At 37.3% G+C, this 20581-nt stretch overlaps 1 protein-coding gene across 14 annotated transcripts in view; it reads right to left on the bottom strand.

Annotated features, from left to right (window-relative positions):
- LOC140513773 (TP53-binding protein 1-like) overlaps positions 1–20581 on the bottom strand; it is a 130270-nt gene that overhangs the window by 71959 nt on the left and 37730 nt on the right. For all 14 annotated transcript variants that reach the window (XR_011970340.1, XR_011970338.1, XR_011970339.1 and 11 more), the window contains one exon: positions 17885–19373. Coding sequence is in view for 9 of the 14 variants with exons in the window: in XM_072623748.1 (XP_072479849.1) it covers positions 17885–19373 (1489 nt within the window). In the remaining 5 variants the exon portion in view is untranslated. The remainder of the gene's footprint in view (positions 1–17884; positions 19374–20581) is intronic.

The raw sequence follows: 20581 nt of genomic DNA, 5'->3' as shown, positions 1-20581 counted from the left end.
GGGTAAGGACCAGAACACAGACCAGGAGAGCAGTGATCAGACCTCTCCCTACATTACACCACTTTGGAAGCACCAAAAACTCACAGTCCCCCAGAACTAGCTGTGAAATAGCAGGACATAAAAGCCTGAACCTCAGAACAGTCACATACATACACACACGCACGCACGCAGGCACACACACGCACGCACGCACACACACACCACAAACCACACACCACCATCACCACCCATCAGCAGAGGTAAGCAGAGCCCAACTCTAACATAAAATGTAAAGCTGAGAAACAGACTGGGAAAATGAAAAATAAAAAAGGAACCCAACCAATAAAAAGTTACTATAGTGACAGAGAAAATCAAAACACAAATTCATGAGACAATGAATTGGAAAAAAAAAAAAAAACTAAATGTAAAGCCTCAAAGAAAAAACTGCAGATTGGACACAAACCCAACAAGAATTCCTAGAGAACTAAAGGGATTTAAAAATGAGAAAAAAATGATTTTGAAAATCAAATAATGATAAAGAAAACTTGGGGAAAAGAAATGGGAGTAATACAAGAAAATTATGAAAAGAGAATTAACAGCTTGATATAGGAGGCTCAAAAATTTTTGAAGAAAATATCTCTTTAAAATTCAAAATTGGCCAAACAGTAAAACAGGCACAAAAAACTACTAAAGAAAACCTCTTAAAAATCTCAATTGGCCAAATGGCAAAAGAAGAACAAAACCTCACTGAAGAAAATAATTTCTTAAAAATCAGAACTGGTGAAGTAAAAGCTAATGCCTCTACGAGATCTAAAAAAAATAAAACAAAATCAAAAGAACATATCAAACATCTCATAGGAAAAAGACTAACCCGGAAAATAGATCATGGAGAGATAATTTTAAAATCATTGGACTATCTGAAAGTCATGATCAAAAAAAGAGCCTATCAAGAAATTATATCTGAAAGTCATGATCAAAAAAAGAGCCATATCAAGAAATTATAAAGGAAAACAGCCAAGATACCTTATAACTAAAGAACACCTCCTAAAAGAGATCACAAAATGAAAATGCCCAGGAACATCACAGCCAAATTTTAAAGCTTCTAGGGTCAAGGAGAAAATACAGAAAGCAGCAGGGAAGAAAAAGAATTTAAACACCACAGAGAGGATAACAAGAGTTAGGGAGCAGAGGGTTTAGAATATGGTATTCCAGAAGGCAAAGGAGCTAGGATAAATATAAAAAAAAAACCAAAAACTACCTGGCAAAACTGAGCATTATCACACAATGAAAGGCGGAAAGGGAAGAGAGGAACAGACTTGAATGAAACAGAGGATTGCATTCCTGATGAAAACAATTAGAGCTGGAGAGAAAATTTGATAAAACAAAAGTTTCAAGAGAAATATAAAAAGGTAAACATGAGCGAGAAATTCTAAGGAATTTAACAAGGTTAAATGGTTTACATTACCGAAAATGAAGGGGACACATCTAGAGCCTAAGACAACTAAGGGAGTTTAGGAGCCTACTTAAACTGAAGGCTAAGTGTGAATCTAATATGTTGGGATGGTCTCAAAAGAAAAATGGATGGGTGAGAAAGAAAGATGTGCTGGGAAAAGAAGGAAGGGAAAGGAAGAATAAGGAGCATTATCTCACAAGAGTCATGCAAGGGGACAGAATGGGGAGAATAACTAGAGAGACACAAACAAGACTTGAACCTCACTCTCATCTGAACTGGTTCAAAGAGGGAAGAACAGAAGCAAGAAGAGGGTGAAAGGGTGAAGACAGAAAAGCATAAAGACAAGAGGATGGAGGGAAATAAACAGTAATCAATCCTGACTGTGAACGTGCATGAGATGAGTTTATGCACAAAACAGAAGCAAAGGGCAAAATGGCTTAGGAACCAGAATTCAATATGAGTTGTTTGGGAGAGACACACTTGTAACAGAAAGACACAAAGCTAAAATAAGAGGCTGGAGCAGAATCTATGATACTTCAACTAAAGTAAAAAAGGCTGGAGCAGTAGCCATGACCTCAAAGCAAAAGGAAAATTACACCTCATTAAAATACATACTAATCAGGGAAATGCTGCTGTTGTTATGTTCATCCTTCGTTGCTGAAGAAGACCATGCTATCATAGAAATGATGACATGACTTGCACCTGACTTTATCTTGAGTGAGGGAGGGCTGTGCAGGTCACCAGCCTCACTTCTCCTCCAGAGCCATCTGAATCTAGTGACCAGATATTCATCAGGATGACTGGAGATGACCCAGGATGCATTGGGAGACTTTGTACCTGAATAGACCTTGGCCTAAAGGGGCCAAGGTCTCCCATTGCATCCTGGGCCAATCAAGGAAACTATATTTTGCTAAAAGGTAGCATAGAAAATGAAATCAATATTAAACGTATAAACACCAAATGGCACAGCATTCAAATTCTTAAAACTGAAATTAAATGAAACACAAGAGGAAACACAGTAAAACTATACTAGTGAGGGACCTCACTTTACTCTTCTCAGACCTGGATAAATCTAACCACAAAATAAATAAGAAGGAAATTAGGGAGATAAATATAATTTTAGAAAAATTAGGTGGGAAAGACTGGATCAGAATAAAAAGGAGTATACCATTTTCATAGTTCTACATGGCACCACGAAAACTGACCACGTATTAGGGCATAAAAACTTCATTAACAAATATAGGAAAACAAATATTCAATGCACCCCATTTCAGAACATCAATCATGCAATAAAAAATGCATTCAATAAAGGGTCTTTGAAGTCAAATTAAAAGTTGGAAACTAAATTATCTAACCTTAAAGAATGAATAGATCAAAGAACAAATCCAGAAACAATCAATAATTTAATTAAAGATAATGGTAACAATAAGACAATATACCAAAATTTCTGGGATGCAGCCAAAGCACTATTTAAGAGAAAATTTATATCTCTAAGTGCTTAAATCAATAAAAGAGAGAAAAAGGAGATCAGTGAAGTGGATATGCTACTAAAAAAACAAATTAAAAATATTTAATTAAACAACAAAATAGAAATCGTGAAAATCAAAGAAGAAATTAATAAAACTGCAAGTTTAAAAAACTAAACTACTAAATAAAATGAAATGGACTAGATATGCAAGTAGAAGACTAGAAAAAGAACAAATTAAAAATCCACAAAATAGAAATCCTGAAAAATCAAAGGAGATTAATAAAATTTAATGTAAAACAACAACAACAAAACACTGAAATAAGTCACTGGTGAATCTGGTTTCTTTTCAGTAGCAAAAATGAAAAGGATGAATGTGTAACCAATTAAGATGAAATTAAAGTAACTGACTACATCAATAACAAACGCAACAAAAATCAAATGACTGTGATTATATCAGCAGATGCAAAAAACTCAACAAAATACAACACTCATTCCTATTAAAAACACTGGAAAACACAGAAATAAATAAAACTTTTCTTAAAATGACAAGTAATATTTTTCTAAACTCAAGAGCAAACATTATCTGTAATGAGAATAAAATACAAGCCTTTTCAAGAAGATAAGGGGTGAAACAGGGATGTCCATTATCACATTATTCAATACTGTGCTAGAAATGCTAGCTATAAAAATAAGACAAGAAAAAGAAATTGCAGGAATAAGAATAGTCAATGAAGAAATAAAACTATTTCTTTTTGCAGATAATGGTATACTTAACTTGAGAGAATCTACTAAAAAACAAATTGAAACAATTCACAAATCTAGCAAAGTTGCAGGATATAAAATACATGCAGCATTTCTATATATTACTAGCAAAACCAAGCAGGAAAAGATAAAAAGAAAAATTCTATTTAAAATAACCACAAGCAACATAAAATACTTGGGCTTCTGGCTGCCAAGAACTCCCAGGAATTTTAGGAGCACCATTACAAAACACTTTCCACACAAATACAAACAGATCTAACTAACTGGAAAAATGTTAAATGCATGGGTAGGCCAAGCCAATATAATAAAAATGATAAATCTACCTAAATTAATTATCCAGTACCTTACCAATCAAAAAAAATTATCTGATAGAGCCAGAAAAAAACGGTAACAAAATTCATCTAGAAGAACAAAACATCAATTATCAAGGGAATCAATGAACAAAATGTTAAGGAAGGCAGCCCAGTAGCACCGGCTTTCAAACTCAACTGCAAAGTGGTAGTCATGGAAACAATCTGGTACTGGCTAAGAAACAGAGTGGTGGTTGAGTGCAACAGATAGGTACACAATGCGTAGTAGGAAACGACCATTGTAATGTAGTGTTCGATAAACCCAAAGATCCACTAACTGACAAAAATTGCTGAGAAAACTGGAAAGCAGTTTGGCAGAAACTAGATATAGCTTTTCACAATGTGAGAATACATCTCACGATGTGTACCAAGATAAGGCCAAAATGGGTACATGGTTTAGACATAAATGGTGACATCATGAGCAAATTAGGTGAGCATGGAAAATTTTTACCTATCAGATCCATGAATAAGGAAAGAATTTATGACCAAACAACAGATTGAAAGGGCTGCAGAAAGTAAAACAGATCATTTTTTTATATAAAATTAAAACAGTTTTGCACAAAGAAAACAAATGCAGTCAAGATTAGAAGGAAAGCAAAGAAACTGGGGAGGAAAAATCACAAATTTTTCCTGATAAAAGCCTCATCTCTCAAACATAGAGGGAACAGAGTCAAATTTTAAAAAATAAGAGCCATTTCCCAACCGAAAAATGGTCCAAGGATATGAACAGGCAGTTTTCTAAAGAAATAAAAGCTATCTATAGTAATATTAAAAAATGCTCTAAATCAATCTTGACTAGAGAAATGTAAATTAAAACCTTCTAAGGTACCCCGTAGGGGCAGGCAGCTGTACATAAGAGTATTGGGCCTACAAACAGGAAGACCTGAGTTCAAATCCAACCTCAGATACTAAGTATGGGCAGACGACTTAGTTCATCAGCTTCCTCACCTGTAAAATGAGCTAAAGAAGGAAATGGCAAATGCCTTCAGTATCTTTGCCAAGAAAACCCCAAATGCAGTCACGAAAAATCAGACATGACTAAAAGGACTAAACAACAATAAACCATTCTTTCCAAGTTCATTTTCTTGAATGGCCATCCCACTTCTTCATGGAATAGAACATACTCTGAGCTGTCAAATTAAGAATATAACAGTAATGAAGATGTAAATTAAATCAAAGAAAATGGATCTATTCCATTTCACATCTAACTGTCACTCCTCCAGTGTTACTAACATTATTTCAATGATCAGCCTTAGCTGGGTCTCAGGCCAGACTTCGTGCAGATATGTTTTTCTCTCCACCCTTCACTGTTCACTGTTCTGTGAGACTGCTACACATAATCTTCGCTCATTCTCCTCATAACATTTCGCCAATAAGCACACTCTCTAAAAGGATCCACTAGCCAAGCAAATAAAATGCTTGCTGGCTACGGCAATTTCTGGGCTATTTAGGTCTCCTTGTTATAGTGATTGCTTTCATCAGTTAAACTTCTCCAAGACATGGTAAATAAGCAGTCAACATACTTACTTTTGCCTCTATCTTATAATAAATAGGCTGAGTAAAAGCTGTTGTAATAGCACAAAATACTGTCATCTCACCTTTATTCTTTTTTTCTAACTCCATGTTAAATTTAACCTCTAAAACTGATCATAAATTGTTACCAGCTTCTGATCGAGCTACATACAGACAGCAGATTCTGAAATAATAAACATTTCCAATCAGCTACGATGTGCTCAACTTCATATTTTTATGTAATGCTGTTCAGTGTTTAACATGTGCAGGTGAAAAGAACATCTGTAACTAAGGAGAAATTACTAATTTGCCAAAGCATAAATATATTATGAAAGTGTTTTAAATGCCTTGATTAGAAGCTATTACTATAGGAATACAATGTATTCTTAATTTAAAAGTCATCAAATTTTCATCCCAAATATTATGGAGTAAAAGAAGCATTTCAACCTTAAACTTTCATGAATTTATGTGGGATATGTACAATTTAGGTTAGGAAAAAAAGTTTTCAGACTTCTCTAAAAATAATTTGAATGTAAGGATTTTTTTCCCAGAATTTTCCCAGATAATTGTTATCTGTTAGTTACTTTAGTTTGTTTGATTTGCGTTTACAAAAACAACAACAAAATATTTTTCACCTTTAATTAACACACAACATCCACAAGAGTAGACGAAAAAAAAAATCCTAAGTAGGTAAGCCTACTTCTTTCTGAAACAATGTGGACTTTGACATGAGTCATTTCTTTTGTTTTTTAAACAAATAACCGCAATTTTTATTTGGATGCCATGTTCACAATGTTACAATTCTGAGGATAAATCTTTTCTTTAAAAGCTATGATTCCATAATAAAAAACCAAAGAATAAGTGATACTTTCACAAGAAAAATTTTTTAAACAAAATAAAAGGAGTATAGGACCCAAAATCCTGCAATTTACACCATTTCTCCTCAGGTTTGAGTTTTCCTCAAGAGGCACATGCTGGACTATTCATTTGGATCACCGGGTCACAGATTTAGTGCTGGAAGGAACCTTACAAGTAATTCAGTCTCAGATTTCATGGTCTCAGGACCCCTCACATGTTCAAAAATTTCTGAGGACTCTCCCTAAAGAGCTTTTGTTTATATCGGTCATATCCACCAGTCTTTACCATATTAGAAATGAAAACATCTTAGTATTACTATGAAAATAAGGATCTCAGGGATCTCTCGGACCACACTTTAAGAATTCATGATTTAGTTCACACCCCACCCCAAATACTACAAATGAGAAAACTAAGACTCAAAATAGTTAAGGTCACATAAATAGTAAGCAGCAGAGTCAGGATTTAAAATCCAACCCTCTTTTCTATCACACCAAACATAGCGTTACCGTTGTGGTAGGGGAAGCCTTCTCACACCGAGTTTGCTAAAAATTGTCCATACTCATATCTGATATATTCTAAGTTTCTCATAGCATTTCTTCCCTACAGTTAGAATTAAAACCATCAAGTTCTTTCTTCCCCAGATCTCCATAGACTATGTTAGCAGATTGACTGATGGCCTTAAATGGGCTTCTTTTATAGAATAAGGAAGAATTAGAAGTGGGGAAAGGAGGAAGAATTTAATACCAAATGCCCCAGGCACTTGGAAATTTACTATATTTCTAAAGCCTCTCAAGAAAGGTAAATCCATAACCATTCATTTAGCCCAATTCAGTGTTGGGTACACTGATGGAAAGCTCTCTTTTATCTCTAACCCCTTGTTAAATATAAACTCATTTCCTCTTTTCTTATCCTCTGGGAAGATGGAAAACAGTTGGTCACCATTTGTTCTTATACTGCAATAATACAATATATTGTATATAATAATAATACAATATATTCCCATAATGGGAAGGACCAATAGTCCAGCTATTCTAATATTTTGTGTCTGATGGTAATACCAAAGAATAATTTGCGGGAGAGCATGGTTACATATATTTATCTATATATACCTATATAGATATCTTTCAGTCATATCAATATGTAAATTACAGTTTGCCTTAATTTATTTTTAGCCTGGCACTCATGAAATAGTTTATATCAACCCAGGAGTTACTTAAAATTTTTTTTTTTGCCCAATTACCCCTTTAACTAGTCATATAAATTAATTTGTGTAAAATGCGCAATGTAGTGTGTGAAGTATTAGTACTTCCTTTGTTGGTTTAAATCTATATTCTGTCCCTTATTTTTAGTATTATACTGAGATTCTAAATAATATAAACAATTTTTCCAATTATTTATTAGAAGTTATTGCAAGTTCAGCTTTGTGGCTGCTGAGCTTTTTCAGTCTTACCTGACATGTTGTGACCCCATTTGGAGTTTTCTTAGAAAAGATACTAGAGTGCTTTGCCATTTCCTTTTCTAGTTCATTTTACAGAAGATAAAATGTAGGCAAGCAGGGTTAAGAGACTTGACCCGGTTCAGACAGGTAGTACGTGTCTGAGGGATGGCTCAGGAGGAGAAGTGAGGCTGGTGACTTGCACAGCACTCCCTCACTCAAAACAAAGTCAAGAGAAAGTCATGTCATCATTTCTATGATGTCATGATTCTCTTTGAAAACAAAGGACAAATACAACCTGTGAGTAGACTAAGCTGCCTAAATGGGGACTCAGCCATCTGAGCAACTCAGCTCATCAACCTAGCCCTCTCCCTTTTCCTTCTCTCCCAAAGAAGGTAAATTTTGGTTGCCAGAAGTTGATCAGTTAACTTGGGGTACACTGCATTGGCTAGATTCCTTCCCCTTTTCTTTCCTTCTTTCTTGTCTCCCCTAAAACCTTAGACGCCGTGCACCCTGAAGCCCATGGACTGAACAATGAAGGGTCCTTGCCCAATCTTCACTCAATGGCTGTTTTGGAACCTCCTGGCTTAGAGTGAATGTAAATAGTAAGTTTCTCTTTGAAACAACAAGCCTGAGACTCCTGCCCCTCCCAGCATGATTTATCTACTTATTATTTTCTATGAAAGGAGCTATTCCCTTGACTACTTTTTAAAGAAGCCTATTCACTGAATGGACATGACCTCATTTTCAATGAGTACCTGAAAAGGCCTTAGCCTAAAAGGCCAAAGTCTCCCAGTGCATCCTGGGTCATCTCCAGTCATGCTGATGAATATCTGGTCACTGGATTCAGACAGCTCTGGAGGAGAAGGGAGGCTGGTGACCTGCACAGCCCTCCCTCACTCAAAACAAAGTCAAGTTCAAGTCATGTCATCATTTCTCTGATGTCATGGTCCTCTTCAAAAATGGAGGACAAGCACAACAGTGTGTCTGAGGCCAAATTTGAATTCAGCTCTTCCTAACTGCAGGCCTGGTGCGCTATTCACTCCAGCACCTCAGCTACCGTTTACAAGTTCACCTTATCCATTGTCTTAATAATTTTGCAGATTTCAATCAAAACTAGACTTCTCAGGCTTTATATTTCCAAACTAAATAATCAAATAGATCAATGAACTGGGAAAACCAAAAAACTAGAAAACCAAAAATTTTAAAACCAAAATAGAAATTCTAAAAATAAAAGAGATTTCAAAAAAATTGAAAGCAAATTAAGGAAACAATTTTTATTAGGTTATTCTCAATAATAAAAAGACTCTCTATATTCCTTTACTCACTTTCATTGCCTTTCTGTGGACATTCTTCAGTACTGTTTGTCTACTGAAATGCAGCAACCAGAGTTCCAAGTGGTATTAAGAGTAGGCTAAGATTGTTTACTTTGTTTCTAAATAATCCTCCTAATGATGTCCAACATCTGGTTCTTTTTGACTAGAGTAGCTAGCACACTGCTAGCATGTCACAATATCCTAGTTACATACGTCATAAAATCAGAAACTTGCTGATTTGTAAGGAATCTCAAAAGTCATCTAGTGCAACCCTTATTCAAACATAAATCTGTAATACTCCCAATAAGTAATCAAGTCTATCAAGGCTCTACTTGAAGACTTCCATTGACTGAGAGCTCAGTAACCTATCCCGCCAAAGCCTATTCCATTTGGACCGTGACTTGTTAGTGTAATCTTTGAAATCTTTCTTTTATGAAAGAGCTTTAAACCACTTCCATGTAATTTCTGTGCAGTGGAAATTCCATTCCACCCCAGTCTTGCTCTTTGAGGCTATGAACCAAATCTAATCCCTCTTCTGTATAACAAGATAATGCTTTAAATAGTTGAGAACAGCTATGTTGCTGTCCTACCCCACCCAAGTTCTCTCTTCTTCAGGATAAATAGCCCAGCTGTTTCACCTGATCCCTAGTGGCAATTTCCCCTAAAAAACTTCGGCTTCTTAGCCTTCTGTTCTCCAAATTAAACAGTCCCAATTTCCTTAATTTCTCACCAAATACAATTTTTCAGCGCTTTATTTGGATTTATTGTTCTAATGTGAACCCTTTAAAACTTTTTCTCAATATTCAATCTCAAAACTGAGCATAGTTGATTCAAGACTTCATTAATTCAGAATTGATGATAATTCTGAAAAAGGTATGCACAAGTTTTTCTATGAAGAAAAGATTTGCTACAGCAGATCAATATTAAAAATAAGCTCAAGAAAAATGCTTTAACTCCTTAAAAGAACTTTTATTAAGCATCTTAAAGTACCTTAGAAACTATGATAAAAAAAGTGAACATAGAAGGCCTAACATTTTCTTAGCCTAATCACCGAAATTCAAACTACTGTACTTATGTAATAAAACCACACATCTTTTAATATACATCCATCACAGTCCTCAAATATGTATGAAGCACCTAGTACATATCCATGACAGTGCTAAGCACTGGGGAGACAAAGAAGGAAAAAAATCCCCTCTCTCCAAGAGCTCACACTTTACAACAGGGGAAACCATGCAAACAACTGTATACAAACAGGATATACACAAACTATATTAGAGACTATCAAGAGAAGAAAGGCAGTAGCATTAAGAGGGATGTGGAAAGGTTTTCTGGGGAAGGTAAGATCAAGAGATCGAGATGAAGAAGAATAAAATTCCAAGCCTGGGAGACAAGTCAGTAAAAATGCCAAGTGGAATTATGAAGCGTCATATGGGAGGAACAGCAAGGAGGCCAGGGAGAGGAATACACAAGGGCCTATACCAAGGGGGTTCAAGGGTCAGAGAAGGGACAAAGGCAGAATCAACAAGACTTGGCAACTGATGAAATATGATGGGGTTAGAAGGAAAAGAGGAAGTAAGGGGAAAGAATAACAACCAGGTCAGGAGTCAAAATAAATGGTGCTCTTGATAGTAGTATGTAAGTTGGGAATAGTGGAGGCTTTGGGGAAAAGAGAATGCCTTCAGTCATGGACATACTAAGTTTAAGATGTCGACAGAACACCCAGTTTGAGATGTCCAAGAAAGGTCAACAGAAAGGTTAGGGCTGAATAAAGAGATGTGGGAATCTTAAGTATAGAGACGATAGCTGAACCCATTGGAGTTGGGAAAAATCACCAAGCAAAATAGCAAAAAGAAAGAAGGGAAGAGCCTTGGGCATCACCCACAATTAATGGGCGTGACCTGGATGAAGATACTGCAAAGGAGATGAGAAAAGACTAGAACAGGGAAAGACCTGCAGACAAACCAGCAGACTTTTATCGTAGATCAAGTGCAAAATGATAATGACAATGAAGGCCTGTACCAGGGCAGCAGCAGTATCGGAACTAGATTGGATATGGGGGGTGAGAGATAGTAAGGAGTCCAGGATTACACCCAGGTTTCAAGTTGGAAGTACTGGGAAGACTGTGGTGCCCTCAACAGTAGTAGGGAAGGCAAGGGGAAGGGGAGATTCAGAGGGCAAGAAAGTGAGTTCTGTTTTGGATATGTTGAGTTTAATATGTCTACTGGATAGCTAGTCTGAAGTGTTTAAAAGACAACTGAAAATGCAAGAATAGAAGTCGGCAGAAAAGTAAGGGCAAAATCAGAATCACCAACGTAGACATGATCATTACAGCCATGGGAGCTGATGAGAAGACCAAGGGAAGAAACAGAGCTATAAGACAGGGCCCTGCGGGACACCCACGGCGACGCGCACCTACAGCGGCGTGCCACAAATGAGGATCCGGTAAAAGAGCACAAGGAGGGATCTAACAGATGGAGGAAAACCCTAAGAGGGCAGTGTTAAAAAACACTTAACAAGAAGAAAGTACTAAAGACAAAAGTGCTGCGTCAAACTCTCCAGAAAGAGGTGAAGAAAAGAAAAAAGCCAAAGAAAGATGAGTGAGAAATAAAATACTGGGTTACACAATTTATTCCAAGCAGTTACTCAGTATCCCTTACCATAACTAGTCAAAATTCTTTAAATTATACTCTTAAAAAAGAGCCTATTTATGTAATTAATATAATGGAAATATTGCCCAAATGTCGAATATGCCTTTAGAAACTCTAGAGTTGGCTTCACAGAAACATTATAGTGCCAATTTTCTGTCTCTTACAAATATTTTTCTAATTACACTCTCTCACATAGCACTGCAATGATATTCATACCTCAAGGATCCATGATTTTATTGGGAAGGATACTCTATCCATCCTCACAGACTGCAACCCCTTCAATGGCTTAACATATGATCTTTTAGTGAAAAAGGAAAAGATAAACACTTGGGCAGAGCCAAGATGGCAGAACAGAGGCAGGGACATGCTCAAGCTCTTCCCCCAAATCCCTTGAAATACCTGCAAAAATTGACTCTAAACAAATTCTAGAGCAGCACAAGCCACAAAATGAAAGAGTAAAACTTATTTCCAGCCCAAGACAACCTGGAAGGCCAACAGGAAAGATCTATTGCACTGGGCTCAAAATGGAATGCAACCCAACTGCCAGCACAGACGGACTGGAGCAGGCCTCAGGGCACTGACAACTGCTGTGATTTCCAGATTTCTCAACCCAAAAATGCCAAAGACAGCTTTAAAGGTCGGTGAAAAAGTTCTCTCACCTGGGTGAGAGGAGAACATGGTCTAACCCCAGTTCCCAGGGCAGCAGCAACCACTGCTGCAGAAGTGGCGCTTCTGGAGTTCTCAGCCTACAGACAGTAGGGGAATTGAGTGCAGATCTGAGTCTCAATCATGAGTGGTGGTCCTAGGGTGAGGAGGAGCACTGGGGTGAGAAAGAGCGCTGAGGTGGCAGAGCTGGTGGTGGCTGTGCAGAGGGAATCCTACTCACAGTTCCAGGGCAGAAAAGAGTGCTTGTGATTGCTCACAGACCAGAGCACAGGTCAGGAGAGGAGTGAACACCTCTCCTTGATTATACCACTTTGGAGGAACTGAAAACTTATGGGTGCCTAGAGATATGTCAGAAAACAGTTGCTGCACAAAACCTCTGAAACCTGGGATAGTATATCCTCCACTTAACAAAGAGCTCAAAAGTCAAGTAATTGGCTGGGAAAATGCCCAAAAAGGGGGAAAAAATTAGACTACAGAAGGTTACTTTCTTGGTGAAAAGGTATTTTCTCCCATCCTTTCAGATGAGCAAGATCTAAGCATACTATCAGAGGAAGACATAAAAGTCAAGGCTTCTACATCCAAAACTTATAAAAAAAAATATGCAATGGACTCAAGTCATTGAAGAGCTCAAAAAGGATTCTGAAAATCAAGTAGGAGAAGTAGAAGAAAAATTGGGAAGGGAAATGAGAGTGATGCAAGAAAATCATGAAAAACAAATCAACAGCTTACTAAAGGAGACCCAAAAAGATAACACCTTTAAAAATAGACTAACCCAAATGGCAAAAGAGGTCCAAAAAGCCAATGAGGAGAAGAATACCTTAATGAAGGAGAAGTTTCAAAAGCTCACTGAACAGAATAATTTGTTGAAAGAGAGAACTGAATTCAGAGAAATTAATGACTATGAATTAAACCAAGCAGTTAGTAAACAAAACCAAAAATTTGAAAAAATAGAAGATAATGTGAAACATCTCATTGGAAAAACAACTGACCTGGAAAATAGATCCAGGAGAAACAATTTAAAAATTATGGCACTACCTGAAAGCCTTGATCAAAAAAAGAGCCTAGACATTATCTTCCATGAAATTATTGAGGAAAACTGCCCTGATATTCTAGAACCAGAGGGAAAAATAAATATTGAAAGAATCCACCAATCACCTCCTGAAAGAGACCCAAACAGAGAAACTCCTAGGAATATTGTGGCCAAATTTCAGAGTTCCCAGATCAAGGAGAAAATACTGCAAGCAGCTAGAAAGAAGCAATTTGAGTATTGTGGAAATACAATCAGGATAACACAGGATCTGGCAGCTTCAACATTAAGGGATCAAAGGGCTTGGAATGGGATATTTCAGAGGTCAAAGGAACTGGGACTAAAACCAAGAATCACCTACCCAGCAAATCTGAGTATAATACTTCAAGGGAATAAATGGTCATTCAATGATATAGAGGACTTTCAATCATTCACTTCATACTGAGGAAAAGACCAGACCTGTATAGAAAATCTGACTTCCCAAGACAAGAATCAAGAGAAGCATGAAAAGATAAACAGGAAAGAAAAATCATAAAAAGACTCTAAAGCTGAACTGTTTGCTACATGGAAAGAATGTATTTATAACTCTTGAATCTTTCAGTAATTTGGGTACATGGAGAGATTGTACATACGCGTGCGCACACACACACACACACACACACATATAAAGATAGAGAGTACAGGGTGTGTTCAATCAGAAGAGATGATATTCACACAAAAATAAAATAAAATAAAAATTAAGGGGAAAAGGAGGAAAATACCGGAAAGAGAAAGGGAGAAATGGAACGGGGCAGGCTATAACTCATAAAAGAGATAAGAAAAATCTTGTTCAATGGAGGAGAAAAAGGAGAGGGGAGAGGGGAAAAATGAAGCTACTCTCTTCACATGTGGCTGAAGGAGGGAATAACAGGCTCACTAAATTTGATATGAAAATTTATATCGAAAATTTATATCATACCACAGAAAATTAATGACATCTTTAGTTTGGGGGAAAGAATTTCAGTCCAAATTTCCTAGAGGACGGTAACCTCAGGTAAAATTCGGCTTTGATTGTAAAGTCAACGTTTTAATGGTAAATTTGATTTTACGATGGCTATTTAATCAAGAACTAGAACATGTATAGAAAGGCATGTAAGCCACTTCAGATTTGCCTAAAAGATGTTCCTTAGCCAAAGTGAAATTACAATATTTGAAACCTGGTCATTGTAACTTGCCATTTTTAGACGCTATGGGACTGTTAAGTGACTGTTCTTCTGAGTCTAACTCCAGGTATGGATAGCAAGAAAGGCAGTCTGAGCCTCCAATACATGATGCCAGTAAGCCTGTGAGATGCTGGCATGAGCTGCAAAAGGTGATCTCATGGGAAGGGTGGGAGAGCAGCTGCTCAGCATGGGCTGAAGTAGGATTCTCCTGACTCAATTTCCCCACTGACACCTGGCAGACTTTAAGCCTGGCTGAATGCAAGTTCACAATCTACTCCTGCCTGGAATTGACATGAAGTTGGAGAGATACTGGTTCCCTGCAGTGTCCCTACTCTTGTTGGCAATTTCCTATAGTCAAAAGGTTTGTAAGCTTAATATCAGATCTATTAAATTACAGATTATTGGTAGGGGAACATCTGAGGTTAAGTCTAAAATTAAGCTATTATTCATAGGACTTTAGACCAACAACAACAAGTTAGAGTCCTTTAATTCTTAGTAATACTGTGGAGACGATCAGGTCAAGAGCTTGTGAAGTTAGCAACATAAATATTATTTGTGTCTCAGTTGGTTAATGTTTAAAAAAAAATTCTTTTGTGGTCCATATTGTAAATGTTTTAAAAAGAAGTATCACCTGACCAAAAGTTTGAATTGTTTTATCTGTTGTAAACTGTGTTAAAAATGAAAAATAAAATTAAAAAAAATTAGAATGGAGGAGATGGAAGCTAATGACTTTATAACAAATCAAGAAATTATAAAACAAAACCAAAAGGATGAAAAAAATAGAAAACAATGTGAAATATGTGATTGGAAAAACAACTGACCTGGAAAATAGATCCAAGAGAGATAATTTTAAAATTATTGGTCTGCCTGAAAACCATGATCAAAAAAAGAGCCTTGACATCATCCTTCAAGAAATTATCAAAGAAAACTGCCCTGATATTCTAAAACCAGAGGGTAAAACAGAAATGGAAAGAATTCACTGATCACCTCCTGAAAGAGACCCCAAAAGGAAAACTCCTAGCAATATTGTAGCCAAGTTCCAGAGTTCCCAGGTCAAGGAAAAAATATTACAAGCAGCCAGGAAAAAAAAACAGAAAAAAACAATTCAAGTATTGTGGAAATACAATCAGGAGAACACAGGATTTAGCAGCTTCTATACTAAGTTATCAGAGAGCTTGGAATATGATATTATAGAGGACTAAAACCAAGAATCACCTACCCAGCAAAACTGAGTGCAATACTTCAGGGAAAAAAATGGAATTTCAATGAAATAAAGGAATTCCAAGCATTGTATTCTTGTTGAAAAGACCTGAGCTGAACAGAAAATTTGACTTTCAAATACAAGAATCAAGAGAAATATGAAAATGTAAACAGAAAAGAGAAGCCTTAAGGAACTCATTGAAGTTGAACTGCTTACATTCCTACATGGAAAAACATTTGTAATTCATGAGACCTTTTTCAGTATTAGAGTAGTTAGAGAGAATTTATATGTGTGTATGTGTATGTATGTAGGTGCATATGTGTATGTATATCATATGTGTAGGTATGTATATGGGTGTGGATGGATAAACAGACAGATAGGCAGATAAGATAGATAGATACAGAGGAAGAGAGAGAGACAGAGAGACAGAGGGTACAGGGTGAGCTGAATATGGAAAATACCTAAAAAATAAAATTTACTGTTGAGAGGAATGTACTGGGAGAAAGAGAAAGGGAGAGGTAGAATGTAGCAAATCATCTCACATAAAAGAGGCAAGAAAGAGCTTTTATGATGAAGGAGAGGAAGGAGGAAATGAAAAGGACTAAGGGAGCCTTACTCTCATGGGATCTGGCTTAAGGAGAGAATAACACACACTCAGTTGGGTAGGGAAATTTATTTTACCCTACAGGAAGGCAGGAGCAAAGGGGATAGGAGAGGGAGGATAATAGAAGGGACATCAAATTGGGGAAAGGGATAATCAGAAGCAAGTACTACTGTGGGAACAGGTAAAGAGAGAAAATGGAATAAATGGAGGGCAGGACAGAGAGAAATGTGGTTGGTCTTTCCCAACACAACTGTCATGGAAGTGTTCTGCATGGCTACACATGGATGAGCTATATTGAACTGCTTGCTTTCTCAGTGAGGGTGAGTGGGGAGGGAGGAAGAGAATATGGAACTCAAAGCTTTAAAAATTAATGTTAACAATTTTTTTCATGCAACTAGGAAATAAGATGTACAGGCAATGGGGTATAGAAAACTATTTTGCCCTATAGGAAAACAGAAGGGAGAGGGGGTGGGAAAAGGAGGAGGATGATAGAAGGGAGGACAGACTTAGGGGAAGGGGTGCATGGGGTACATGCTGTCCTGGAGTGAGGGGTAGGGAGAGATGTGAGGAAATTTGGAATTCAAATTCTTATGGAAGTTAATGTTGAAAACTGAAAAATAACTGTATTACGTATTAAAAAAAAAACCCGATAAACACTTAATAGCCAACCTGGCATCACCAGGCCCATACTGGAAGCCTTTTTCACATGAAATGACCTGTCAGAGCTTATAATCCCACTAATATAACCTTTGAAAAATTAAGAATACCTCAGCACTATGATGATATGTTCTTATTTGCAGTCTCTCAGTAGTATGCGACACAGCTCAAAACAATTTATAATCTTGAAATAGATCCCAGAAGAAGTATGGACATTAAATCTTTCAAGTCTTAATTTCTAAGATTTATATATCTGTTAAATCATACTTAGAAACTTAGTCTAATACTCTTGAAGAGAAAACAACTATTAGCAAATTATTTAATTAAGAGCCTATTTGTAGTTCTATGAAGAATAATTAAGTGAATATTTATTATTTCTAGATGACTCAACTGAAAATACAGTTTAGCTGTGCTCCCTACCCCACTTCCACAATTTCTCCCCCTAAAAAAAGCAAGGTAAGTACAATTTATACGTATTTGTGAAATTCAAGAACCTTTATGACTATAAGGCAGCCAGAATTATAGTCAGTAAAGACAACCTCTGATTAGAAAAAATGATTATTTTGGATAACTGGCTAATTGTTATTCCGTTTATTAATATCTGTTCCACTTTAGAATTTAGCTCCAATAATAACCTTCAGCCCTCTATTCCCACCTCTCAAAAATCAATTCTGGTTAAGCTTCTCAATCCATCAGCTGAACGAGTCAAACAGTCCCCATTCGTATCTATGAATCGTACTCACCATTGGAGCTTTCACAGGGGCTCTGAAGACAATGGTCAGCGGCTTTCCCAAGCTGCTGAGTCTTTCCTTCACTGCCTGATTCCTCTATAGTATCCATTTGCGAATGTTTTATTAATAAGGTGTCTGCTTGCCCTGGAGATTGTGGCTGCTGCTTCTCCTGTTCAGTTCTCAGTATATCATCTACTCTTTCTAAAGACACTGGAGAGTGCTGAGGGTTCTCCTTCTCAGTAAGTGATTCCAGATTCTCGTCAGATTCTTGGCTCTTCTCTCCCTTAGCATCTAGACTGTTCTTAGCACCCAGTTCTATTCCTGGATCAACGTCCACACAAGAATGAGTATCTTCGTGGGCCTCTTCTCCCACAACAGGCTGAGAGGCAATATCAGCTGAGGACTCATCTTTTGTGGCTTTCTCTTCTACAATGACACCACAGCTTTCTGAGGTGGCCTCTCCCCCAGCCTCTGGGTCCTTCTGTTCCAGTTCTTCATCATGCATTTTCAGTTTTTTTGGAGAATCACTACCACTGACACTAGTATTAACTTCCATAGCTCCTTGGTACTCTTGATCTGGGATTTTTTCTTGGAGGCATAATCCTGGTGACTGACTCTGAATCAGAGAGGGATGGAGTGGGCTACTCTCCCTGTTTTCTTTCTCTTCTTTCTGCCCCTCCTCTTGACTTTCACAAGGGGTTTCAGGAATTTCTTCAACCTCAGAAATTGAAGACCTCTTCTCTGTGTGATATTGTTTAGCCTCCACAGAGACCTCCTGATCTAATGCATTTAAGTGGGCCTCAGACGCAACAGCCTCAGATGAAACAGCCTCAGATGGAACAGCCTCAGACGGAAGAACCTCAGACAGAACAGCCTCAGACGGAACAGCCTCAGACGGAACAGCCTCAGACGAAACAGCCTCAGAGGGAAGAACCTCAGACGGAAGAGCCTCAGACGGAAGAGCCTCAGAAACAGCCTCAGACGAAAGACTCTCAGAAAGAAGTACTTGGCTTCCTGAATCACATGTAAAATCAACACAAACATGTTCCATCTCTTCTCTGGTTTTGCATTCAGTGGCTGAAATGATCATTTCATTTGTAGTTTTTACAGCATCTTCTGTCTTTTTACAGTTTTCACTCAGCTCTTCTTGACTGTCTTTTGTTTGGTTCACTAGTACACTAGAATCTTCTGTGGGACAAACTTTAGATTCCAGAGTTTGAGATACAGGTTGCGTATCTTCAGTCTGCGTGTTCTTAGCATCTTCATCGATCTGCTGAGAGGTCAAACTCTCCATCTTTGTAGACTGGCTGCAATCACTTCCAGAAAGCATCAGCTTACAGGATTCTCCCATTAGTGGCTGCCCAAGATCCTCAGTGGGATTTCCTTCCTCAGTCTGTGAAGTCTTAGAGCACTCCACTGTGAAAGAGGAATTGTATCTATCTTCAGTGTTCTTTTCGTCACTTGGTCCCTGCTCCAAACTTGGAGATGGAATAAAAATGTCCTAAGGAGAGAAAAGGTAATAAACATTTTTTCTTCACATTCAAATTACTTTGTTCACCTATAACTCACATCAGAAACCTACATCTCTTTTTATTCAAACTAGAAACCAAATAACTGAGTTTATAAGCACTTTGCCCATGATCACAGGGTTAAAAAAGGTGTGTTTAGGAAAAAATCCCAGATTTGTATATCAATCTTTTTCTCAAAACAAAAAGCTACTTCCTCCTCTAGTTCCTCTTGCCAAATCACAGACATGAGTAAAACAGAATGTATATAAGATATTTTTAAAGATAACAGACTTCTCCCTTGGAAGAAAGGAAAAACATTTAAATATTTGACTACATATGTTTAGAGTTCCAATACAGCGTCACACAGCTAAATGGGCACTTTAAAAATAATGATGGTGAAGAATCAGCACGCACTTGTGTGAATTTTACTAAAGGACTCTGTCTTAGGAAGAGCGGTGATTGTGAAACCCAGAAAGTACATGACTCCTTAAACACAGAGTAAACCGTTCAGTGAAGTTCTCATTCTTTCACAAAAGAGCAGTGCAACCATCTTGCTTCCCAGTATTATGGCAGCTGATGAATGTCACTACGCTGATAACAAGTCAAATCTAGGACAGATGTCAATTCTAAAAGATTTTTCTTTTGCTGTGCCACTCTGAATTGGAATTGTGAAAAGTTGTATGCCAAGCAGGCGAGGTATGAATGTGCTATTATTTTAAAATTATAACATCTAACTAGGAATCAAATAAGATTACAAGACAGTCCATACGTACAATATCAGTCTATATTTCAGCGCCTTGAATTTTTTCTTTGCTCTTTTGGAAAATACGCAGCTAAGTCCTAAATACTATGAATAATAAATCCCCTAAAGTGTTTGCATTATTTGAATACGCACTGCATATTTCCACTGGGCTAGAATAAATAATCAGAGTTTACATAAATATAACTTTGAATAGCACAAATGCAAACAGGAATTCCATTATTTGCACTAATTGGGACCTGACTGTAACGGTCACATATCTGAGAGCCTGGACAAACACTTTTTTTTTCTCCCCTTTTTTTTTGCGAGGCAATCTGGGTCAAGTGACTTGCCCAGGGTCACACAGCTAGTAAGTGCCTGAAGCCACATTTGAACTCAGGTCCTCCTGATTCCAGGGCCGGTGCTCTATCCACTTCACCACCGAGATGCCCCTTTAGACAG

Source organism: Notamacropus eugenii, chromosome 7 (assembly GCF_028372415.1).
Source record: "Notamacropus eugenii isolate mMacEug1 chromosome 7, mMacEug1.pri_v2, whole genome shotgun sequence".
Classification (NCBI taxonomy): domain Eukaryota; kingdom Metazoa; phylum Chordata; class Mammalia; order Diprotodontia; family Macropodidae; genus Notamacropus; species Notamacropus eugenii.
This window is presented reverse-complemented; position numbering and strand designations above follow the sequence as displayed.